This window comes from Pollicipes pollicipes, unplaced genomic scaffold, assembly GCF_011947565.3.
Source record: "Pollicipes pollicipes isolate AB1234 unplaced genomic scaffold, Ppol_2.1 Scaffold_5724;HRSCAF=6776_pilon_pilon_pilon, whole genome shotgun sequence".
Taxonomy (NCBI): domain Eukaryota; kingdom Metazoa; phylum Arthropoda; class Thecostraca; order Pollicipedomorpha; family Pollicipedidae; genus Pollicipes; species Pollicipes pollicipes.
The window spans coordinates 21,828,130-21,838,927 of record NW_023596746.1 but is presented as its reverse complement, the minus strand read 5'-3'; the positions used below and the strand labels follow the sequence as shown (position 1 = coordinate 21,838,927).

Genomic DNA, 10,798 nt, shown 5'->3' with positions numbered 1-10,798 from the left:
CCACAGCCCGCACCGCACCGCACATCAGAGGGACGGCGTGGCAGCGGTGCCGCACGTCATCCGGTCAGATCACGGCCCGCACCGCACCGCGCATCAGAGGGGCGGCGTGGCAGCGGTGCCGCACGTGTGCGTGCTCGGCTCGGGTCGGAGCAGGTAACATCGGTGACGCTTCTCAAATGCTGTTGCAGGCAGTCGGGCGGCGATTTGTGTGGGGCAGCTTGCGGACGGGGGCGGTCATTCGCCGAACTTTGTTAGAAATAGTTCTGAAAGAGGCAACGTAGTCGTCACTATTGCTAAATACAGGTATGTTGAAAATATGCACGAGCATGTGGTGGGGAGTTTGAAGATTCATTTGGGTTTGCAAAAAGATAATCACTTAAACAGCAGTAAAGCAAATAGTTATGAGAGCGTTAGTCTTGTGTGGTATGAACTGTCCTCGACTTTTCGCTCCGACAGACGATTTTTCGGCGTATTCCGAGCGGCCTGTGGGCTGGGATCGAGGACCTAATAGCAAACCTTGATGCCGTCGCTCTGACCAGGACTGGGGAACTATGAACACGACTGTACCGAGGTGTTATCTATGCTGTCTCCGTAACTGCACCCGACGCTCCAGACTGTACCTCCGTTCAGTCATCCCATGCGACGGGAATGGCCGATATCCCCCCTCCCCCCTCCCCCCACACACTCCTGCCCCGCGGCCCTCACCTCGAGCTGCGCTGACGAGCCGGCTTCGTGCTTTGTCTCCGATAGATGGCTCTGGCGCTCCTGGCGCTGGCGCAGCAAGGACCGATTCAACGGCGGGCCTGCGAGACAGTAAAACAGTTATTGCCGGCACCGGCCGATAATAAAATACAAAATGCAGCTGGGCTCACATCTCACAGTAACCATTCTATCGTCATTCCGCTACCATCCTCTCTAGGTGTTCTATAAACATCTCCCTCAACCACTTCTAGCTCTCACTCTCCATATTTGCCGCGCTCGCCAATGCGCGTTCTGCGTCATTTCACAAATCTGCTTGAATGTGTAGCAGCGATGTGTTTGTGATTGAAGTCCTTGACGATTCTAGCTGCTTGGCTTAGGAAGACCGTAGTTCTACCACACAAGAAGAACGACCCCAGTTCAACGGACAGCTGTTGAATGATTTCGACGTGTCACGCAGTGCCGTGACACGGCCGACCCTGTCTCGGCCTGGCTCTCTTGGCCAGCTGCCAGCTGTTAAAGACGAGTCACATAGGCTGGATTTCTGAGACGCTGGCCGGGTCGCCTGCCACTGATGGCGGAGTGTTCAACACTACTAGCTAAGCTTCGGGCACCATATTTCCGTCACTTTCGTAGGCTCGGCCGCTCATCTCCACATTCACCTTCAGCGAAGACATCAAACGTAATGTCAAACAAAGGATGACCTACATTGGGTTGATAACGCATCTCACCCCGAGAGCATACAGGAACCCCGTAGACTGATGTCGTGTGCGCCATCGTCTCCTCGGCCCAGAAGTGCCACCCGGTTCCTATCCACCCACTGAACGCGCAGCAGCACCGCTGGCCTGTCCGACACCCACCGACAAAGCTGAGTACCACGGGCAGCAGGATCAGACCGTGTGACGCGCCGTACAGCACCACGCCGAGGTACATCCTGCGAAACAGGTCAGCGGTCAGCGGAGCGAGCCTGCGGTCAGAGGAGGCTGCGGCGAATCAGACGCAGCGCAGAAATGACGCACCGCATTAGAATTTTGGTTGGCGTTGTTTGCATTTGATTTAATTTTGTATGTACATGACCAACGATGTGATAGATGATTATTAGCCACAGATGGTCACGCGTCTCAATGCAGACGCTGCATTTGACACCGTTAGAACACGCTTTGAGAGCAAAGCCGGATCTGGAGGAAGACAAGATATTTGACGGACCGCTGAACATTTTGACGGCGAATGGTGTTTATCGCACGCAATCCGTCTCCTGGACCTATTCGCCGTACTAGCACGCCCGCTTCTCGAAACCTGAAACCACTTACCGGAAGTAAAATATCTGGAAGATCTGTGATTGGGCGAATCCCAGGACAACGATCCCGCCAAACTTGGTGAGCGTTATGCCGCTAAGAACCTGGAAGCGTGTCAAAATGAGCAAGCTTGTGAGCACCATTACACGTCCATTACCCAGAATGCCGCAACGCATGGGACATTGGTAACGACGTCAAAGGCGTAACACCAACACTAAATGAGATTAGCCGCGATGCTGAGCTGAATATCATCAATCAATGTCTTTTCGGCGCACGAACTTCAGCTCGTTCTCTTTCAGAACAAGCAATGTGACCTAACTTAGTGTCTGTTGCTTAGATTGGCGAGCGTGGCATCAGGCGAACTTAGATTACAAAGTTCCCGTGAAGCCGCCCAGGCCCGCCCATTTGACAGCGGCCGGTCCGAAGCAAGTGGCTGGGCAGCTGGGCGGCTGGCCTCGGCTCGTGCTGGCGGCACGGGAGGGAGCCTGTCCGAAGTCGCCCCCGTACCGAGGAGCCCATGTTGGTGAGCGCTTCACTGGCCCGCTCCACCCGGCTCGGCTTCAGTGAGACGGCGAAGGCGCGCGTGATGTGGCTGCAGAACTCCACCGAGATGCCCACCGCCTGAGGGCATGAGCGCGGGGCAGGTCGGCGGCCGTGACATCGCAGCCAGCGCGGCAGCGGTACGGGGTACATCACACTGTGCAGGGCAATAGCACGTAAAAGCCTTTTCTGAGCATATCAATCACTTTCAACACCGCGGCAAGTTGGCCAGCTTCTAGACCCGGAAATGTTTGAGATCAAAGACCTGGTGCTTAAACTCAGCGCCAAGATCGTCCAATGTTATTTTTCTCCCGTCGCTCCATGCTAGGAAATACTGTGACACCACAGTTAAATCAAACCCATCGCATTGCGCACACACACCTGAATCCCTCTACAGTTACAGGCCGCCATCGGCGCCGTTTCACCAGTACACAGCTCAGGTTTGCCTGACGCGGCGTCCGAGCCTCACCATGATCAGGTTGACGAGGGAGACGGCGTTGAGCGAGATATCCCACCAGTACATCAGGCCGAGCAGGTTGGTGATGATGAGCAGGATCATCACCAACACGATCAGCGCCGAGTGTAAGTCGAGCCCCATCAGGAAGAAGGTGACGAGGAAGATGGTGACGATTGAGATGGCGAGTGAGCGCAGCACGTCCGCCCACATGGTCAGGTACTGCTCGTAGAAGACGTAAAATACACTGAAACAAACGCAGGACCGGTCAGTGAAGAGATTGGCAGACTATGGCCGGGCAGCTGCATCACGGTGAAAAGGTAATGTTGAATGTCACAAAAGTAAAGGTAAAAAATTAAAAATCAGCGGCATCGATTGAGATGCTGAAGGGAGCAGGTTTCTCAAGGAGGGGGCTGTATTATTTGTTAAATCGACTCGAATTATCTTATTCGAGAAATCATTAGAGTTCGACTCAGTCAATATCATTGATTTAGGCATTACAAGTCCAAAATTTTAATGCTAAATTAATGACCTTCTATGTACCAGCAGGCACTGGATAAACAACGCTGTGATAAATATCGATTATGTTGACGTTACTCAATGTTTCGAGCTTGTTAATCCTCAAGAAGTTTAGAGTTCAACAAAACTGAGGATTTCAAATTGCTCGTAAGGATGGGCACATGTCGAAATATTCAGTATTTACAATACAATTTTTGGTCAGCATTGTAGCTTTGTTCATATGGAATGGTTCACATTTGAAGATATTGAAGCAAGCATCAGATATGCTGAAACGAGCCCACTTATACCTATTGGTATGCCTTTTAAGCGGAAACGACTACTTTAGACAACACAGTTCTCTGTTTACATGGATAAGAGTAGCAATAGCCTTATTCCTCGGAGAAAAACCATGAAGATAAAGATATAGATTGGCTGATATTTGCATTCTCCTACTTTTATCCGAGGAATCAGGCTATTACTACTGTCTTATCTATGTGAATAATGTTCCTCTTGAATACACTGCAAAACCTATAGTTTTCTGTCAAGTAAATATGTTTTTTCCAGGCGCCATGGTTTGATTATGTCATCGTACCTTGCACAACATTGATTGAGAGCCGATGCACGGCCGCTTTATCTGGAAATCGCGCTCACGAACGCAAGATTTGAACGCCTCGGCAATTCTATTTTTGGGCCGTGATCACCGCATGGCTATAGAAAGACAAAATTTGAATGATGTTGTTGTCACGTCATGAGTGCCAAGGTGACCTTGAAATGTTTTCCTCGATATACCTTTCTCCATTTTCTCCATTTTTTTCTCCATTTCTCCATTTCTCCTCAGAAACTAGAGCGGCTTACAAATGGCAGAATTGTGAACAGCACCGAATTTCTTCAAGATGGCTATTTCAACTCAAAACCCAATATAAACGTGGAACACTCCCTTCAACTCCTCCCGGCATATTGAAGGTCGTTAACTTAACATAAAGGCTTTGGACTCATTATGTCGAAACATTATGAGCTGAAGGCCTTTCTTTTTATATGGAATTGATAGGGACGTTGATAATGCCACGGGACAGGATAGGACAGGCTGACATATTTGCGGTCGCCAATAAACCGGAATGGGTTTAAGGATCGATGGCCATCTGACATCCCAAAAAAGTGTACCTCTTCTACGAGCGGTGAGTGGATTGGATGCAATTGATGGCTTGGACCGAAATCCGCGCAATGCGCAGAAATACATCACAGCGCCCCATCGCAATGTATTGTGAAAGCCCCAAACTGCTCCTGCCTCTGTGGGCTTTAGTCAGTCTTCATGCACACGGAACACCCGCTCTAATGGGATCACCACTTGTTTCACCTGAACTGTATGCAACTCAGGGATGCGCGCTCCCTCTCCAGGGCTGGAAAGGAAGGATTCGTCGTTCGGTGTTCCATACCTCAACGTGGCACCACACGCTTCTTGTAACATAGCAGGATCACCGGGCTTACATGACTTCCAGCATCAAGGTTTGAAATTATCGCTATTTATGGAGTGAAAGAATTTTCTTCGACTATGGGAAATCCCCGGCAAACTAAAGCCTTCTAAAAACTAAAGATGAGCCTTCAGACGGCCTCTCTCAGTGAAGAAAAATCCTGGTAATGAGAAAAGCATACTTATTGTGCGATTGAAGAAAACGATGCCAAGTGCCTGGGGCTCATACATTGCTGACGGCCCTGGCTGCTGGGCCTGAGTGTTGCATGCAGACGTTCAATAATGGCGGCTCGCGGACCGCACAAACGGCGCCTCCCGCGCTAAGCTCGGCTGAGAACACGGGATTTCTCCGGCGTTCAGACTCAAACTCGTAACCATATTACAATTTAAACTCGTAACCAATTACCGTAAACGCCGTTATACAGACGCACGCCACGAAAGCAAAGGCAAAGGCTGTTGTGGCTGCTGAGGACGAAGTGGTGTTTCGAGGCTGAAGATCCCCGCGCTTCGAAAACGTTGAGAAAATCCGCTCTGGTAGCGTTACTAAGTGCAGTAGATAAGCATATGAAGTGTAATCACGGCCACCACACCTGTGTCGCATTTATAGTACGCACCCGCTTGTAACCCTCATCCTGATTCGCCGCTTTTCAAAACACAGGCTGATGGGAGGGTCAATGCGACCCCCTGTCGGTTCCAAATTAAGGAAGATATTCCTTCGCGGAAAGCACCAGCGGATTGGTCTTAACGGAATCTTGCGATTGGTAATAGTTTGAATGTTGTGAGTTGAACGATTGACTCCATTTTTCCAGGCCATAGGCCAAATTTTCCCGAATTCCAACTTTTCCACTTTAAATTTTCATATGTACAAAACCAAGCCCTGCAGGATCACAAAATCCTACAGGGGCGTCCCGTTCAGTTCTGAGTACAATGATTTTAAGTTTCGTGTGCTTTAAGCGTACCTTTATGGTGTATGGCTCCTTAAACATCACAATGTCAGCCCGTTCCGCCCGTTCCACGGGATCGTCGGTTACTACCCGGGACCCGCAGCGGCCGTAGATCGCCGTGCAGTCATCATAAAATCGCTGCTGCCCCGACACGGGAAAGGCTAGGGACACCCTTTTGGTGTCAAACGCGAGCAACGAATGTTCCATAGGTTACCGAAAATATGGGCGCCATTCCACGACATGTCGAAGACGCATTCTCAGAACACCTTTGGGGAGCGGAGGGGGGCGGGGGGGGGGGCGCACTGCCGCACCCCCGCTATCAGGGCGAGGGTTAAACACTATCATGCTCATCCCCATAATCAGCGCAACCAGTCACGGAGTGCAGAGTGTCCTGTCAGCCCAGCCACAAGCCGTAGCAGGGCTCTGCTGCTGGCACGTCCCTGCGTAGCCGCCCTAGTCAGTCGGCCCTCCGTCTCACCTGTAGGGAAACACCTGCTGCTGGTTGGTGCCGCCTGACGCTTCGTTCAGCGCCCGGGTCATGTCGTCGGTGATGTTGCGCGCCCACTCTAGCGCGCTGTAGAAGTCCACGGACGTTTTCAGGATGGTGTGGTAGGCCATGAAGTAGGACGCACCCACGTTGGTCTTGTTGTCCGCATCCTTGACGACATTCACCGCCTGCCGAAGACAAGGAAGAATACGTCGGTGAAGGTTTCGTTAGCCTGAGGTCTAATCTGTTTCAGATCATCTCGGTTCAGTTACCCGTCGTGAGGAAATCACCGCAGCAAATGCTATCAACCGACCACGACGTTTCGTTTCTGGTGCTGCAAGCCCATTACACACGCCTGGGTTTTCCACCGCCGCTGTACTCAACATGCATCGCAGACAGTGGTTTTTTGCTGGTTCATCACAACGCCACGACAAATCTCTGCACGGGTGTTTACGCAACTCAGACGGGGCCGAGGTCACGGAGCAGTTGCTTACGTCTCCGTATGCGGCGTGCCCACCCTTGGGACAGGTCTCTCCCGGGTTGTCGTTGAGGAAAAATGAGATGTATGCTTGGAACGACTCCTGGTCAGGCCGACGAAGGTTGTCCGTAAAACCCATTTGGCATTTCTGGCAGTCCTTGTCAAGCTCTGTGGAAAAGTGTTAGTTTCACCCATATGCTGATTTCTGAATGCTGATTTTATTCGAACTTTTCGAATGGCATCAAATTTGATTAATTCTTACTGCTGGCGAACAGGAAGGATGGATCATATATCACGAGAAAAGGAAAGAAATTACATTTCTGAAGGTGAGACTTTTATGAGCCGTTATGCATAAACTGACACTACACATATGCTAAAGTATGGGGGTGCGTGGTTTGGAAAACAGTGGCAGACCAAGTGAGTTTCCACACGATATGCGCATGGTCGAGCACAGCACCTTAATAATCGCCAGCGGTAATGGTATAACCACTTCATGGAGTCAAACGTTGTCCGCTCTCAATGCAAAAGGCGCGCTGAGCCCGAGAGAGAAAAATAGACTGTCCCATCCATATCTAGGCAGATTTAACAGCCGACGCATACACAAACAGCTCCAGCCCTGCACTCCATTGCCTACCAAATAACGTGGTTAGATGACCCCAAAAGATTACCAGTAGTTAGTCCATTAGGGATGACAAGGAAACACGCCACTCGGACCCTGGAACGTACTATTTCCCCTCATGGAGGGACAGAAGCCGTCGTCGGTCTTGTTACGATAGCAACAGCTGGGACCGGAGCCGGGCTTGCCGTGCTCATAACCGAAGGTGCACCAGTCGAAGAAGTCGTCCACCCAGTTGCTCGCTGGACTGGCTACGTATGTCCTGCGCATGGCCCAAGCGCACGCGGTCAGGGTACTAGAGCATTTTTCAGTAGGTTCCTCTAAAGGGGAAAGTTCTGGAAGGGAAATAATAGGTCAGAAGTATTTGTATGCCAGCATACCACAGGCGTGTTTATGAGTTTGCAACAAGCCAAACAGACCGCTACACGTAAGAACACTATGTTACTTTGAGTATATTCATGTGTGTATGCCTATGATGAGGCATTACGCAATTCATACGGCGATGGATGTTTTAGGAGGTTTGTGAATTGCGTCAAAGAAGTCATCAACTATCATATCGTCTTATATCCCGAAACCTGGAAACGATATCACGTAAATCATGTTAGTTTTAGACATCCCTTGACAAAGCATGCATCGCGAATTGATAATCCTTAATCAAATGTTGACGCAATCTACCTATCTGGATAGTCCTGTGTCCGCCAGTGGTACACATCATTAGTGGTATTAGTGGTACAGATCAGCATCAGTGGAACATACCAAAGACATCATTCGATATTCAATATGCATTCCCGAATAAAGCTTGCAGCCTGTCGTTTCGTCTACGCCGATTAAACACATCGCGCCATGTAATTCGTTTTGCCCATGGTTTTCCCTTTCTGAATGAGCCGCTGATAGTGTTCAAGGATGTGTTGGCGCAAAGAGGCCTACGCGACCCTGTCATTTTGTCATTTTGAGCCTTCTGACAAGATCGGTCGGGTCGATTTAACTCTGGGGAGGTGTTGTGGGGGGGGGGGGGGACAAAATACCACTTGCAACGAACTGACGTGAAATTCCGAATGAATAAATAAACACGGATGAAAGAAGAAAAAGTAAAAGTAGAGCTTAAACGAATGCCCTACTAGCGTCAAACGCTTAGAGCATCCTCAGGCATGTCAGTGGGTGTAAAGGTAAGCAACAAGATGTTGCCATTCATTGCTATTCAACACGGCACTGCCCCCCCCCCCCTCCCGCCCCCTCTGCCATCGGCTGGAGACTGCAGCTGACCTGGCCGGCTGCTGGGCGGCTAGCGCGATTTGCGTGCCGATGGAGTTGCCGTCGCAGTTGACGGTCGAGCAGATGCGGTTCAGCACCCGCTCGTCGCTGTAGTTGAGACCATCGCGCACCACGAAGTAGACGGGCGGCCCAACACTGAGGTAGTCCTGCTGGTACTGCACACAGCGAGGATGGGATGCTGGTCAGGGGTGCTACTGGTACTGCCCATGGCGAGGACGGGGGATGCTGGTCAGGGATGCTGCTGGTACTGCACAAGGCGAGGACGGAGGACGCTGGTCGGGGGTGCTGCTGGTACTGCACACGGCGAGGACGGGGGATGCTGGTCAGGGATGCTGCTGGTACTGCACACGGCGAGGACGGAGGACGCTGGTCAGGGATGCTGCTGGTACTGCACACGGCGAGGACGGAGGACGCTGGTCAGGGATGCTGCTGGTACTGCACACGGCGAGGACGGAGGACGCTGGTCAGGGGTGCTGCTGGTACTGCACACGGCGAGGACGGGACGCTGGTCAGGGATGCTGCTGGTACTGCACATGGCGAGGACGGAGGACGCTGGTCAGGGATGCTGCTGGTACTGCACATGGCGAGGACGGAGGACGCTGGTCAGGGATGCTGCTGGTACTGCACACGGCGAGGACGGAGGACGCTGGTCAGGGGTGCTGCTGGTACTGCACACGGCGAGGACGGGACGCTGGTCAGGGATGCTGCTGGTACTGCACATGGCGAGGATGGGGGACACTGGTCAGGGATGCTGCTGGTACTGCACACGGCGAGGACGGGACGCTGGTCAGGGATGCTGCTGGTACTGCACATGGCGAGGACGGGACGCTGGTCAGGGATGCTGCTGGTACTGCATATGGCGAGGATGGGGGACGCTGGTCAGGGATGCTGCCGGTACTGCACATGGCGAGGACGGGGGACACTGGTCAGGGATACTGCAGACCAAGCTACGGGAAGCGAATGTTTGAGGCGAGGTCGCTCCGCTGTGAAAATTTGACTCACATGTAACGTTAACGGCAAGTGCTGTTACAGTCCATTTGTTTTAAAACTCTGTTGTACCACTCGACTCTCCATATGGGTGTGACCTTAAATGACTGCTATACGACAATGAGGTATCTTTCACCTTAACCCAGACGATCAATGTGTGGCAAGATACACCGAACAGATTCCACCACCGCAAGCTGTCCTAACCCACGACAGAGTCACGCCGACAACATTGGCACATTGAGAGCCAATCCGGCGCTCCGGACCCGCCCTCCCTCGCAGGTAGTCCGCACCCCATGCCGGCGGCCACACCTTGAACATCTTGAGCATGTAGGAGTCCTGAGGCATGGAGAGCTCCTGGTCCAGCCCGACGTCGACGTAGGGCACCACGGCGATGCTGGAGCAGAGCCAGCCGAAGAAGGCGATGATGACGGTTCCGCGCACCGCCGGCCGCATCAGCATTGGCGCGTACAGGTTCTTGAACAGCCGGTACAGGATGCCCTCCTGGCGCTCGCCGCTCTTCTTGGAGCCGCGCACACAGCACAGGATGTCAAACCGGTTGGCCTGAGGGAAGCGAGCGCGGGAGTTAGCGGCAGAAGGCCGTCGGCAGGCAGGAGACGCCGCAGGACGGCCGGCGGCAGCACGGGCGGCGCAGTCAGACACGGACGTGACCACGTTGTTTGGGGGTGTGAGTGGTTCCATTAGGATTCCCTCACAGGAACTAATCGCCACCTTAGTAGCGACGTTTCATATCGTGCCATAATTCGTTACATGCATGATAATGTCTAACGAGCGGCAGAAACCTCAAGCTGATGGTTTGCTCTCGCGTGTCTGCTTGGTCATGCACATACAAGCTACAGCAGGTGCGCAGCCCCAGCGCCGCCCTGCTCGACTGTCTCCGTGGTAACCGGGGTCGCGTCCGCAAGGCGGAGGGGTGCGGCGGCGGGGCGCGGTGCGGCGAGACGCGACGGCCTCGCCATCCGCGGGCGTGCACGCACGTCTTGTCGGCGGGCGTCCATCGTGAGCAGCGACACGAAGCACGTGATCTGCAGCAGGAAGTCGA

General features: G+C 52.5%; 1 protein-coding gene across 1 annotated transcript in view; it reads right to left on the bottom strand.

The window, feature by feature from the left end:
- Positions 1–211: 211 nt before the first annotated feature.
- LOC119103272 (NPC intracellular cholesterol transporter 1) overlaps positions 212–10,798 on the bottom strand; it is a 31,653-nt gene continuing 21,066 nt past the window's right edge. The window contains exons 14-25 of the mRNA XM_037226738.1: positions 10,734–10,798; positions 10,048–10,299; positions 8,743–8,906; positions 7,590–7,741; positions 6,880–7,031; positions 6,377–6,573; positions 3,004–3,235; positions 2,502–2,615; positions 2,010–2,098; positions 1,560–1,633; positions 706–803; positions 212–263 (exon numbers count right to left, since the gene is read on the bottom strand). The exon at positions 10,734–10,798 is cut by the window's right edge and continues 63 nt beyond it. Coding sequence (XP_037082633.1) covers positions 252–263; positions 706–803; positions 1,560–1,633; positions 2,010–2,098; positions 2,502–2,615; positions 3,004–3,235; positions 6,377–6,573; positions 6,880–7,031; positions 7,590–7,741; positions 8,743–8,906; positions 10,048–10,299; positions 10,734–10,798 — 1,601 coding nt within the window. The 3' untranslated portion in view covers positions 212–251. The remainder of the gene's footprint in view (positions 264–705; positions 804–1,559; positions 1,634–2,009; positions 2,099–2,501; positions 2,616–3,003; positions 3,236–6,376; positions 6,574–6,879; positions 7,032–7,589; positions 7,742–8,742; positions 8,907–10,047; positions 10,300–10,733) is intronic.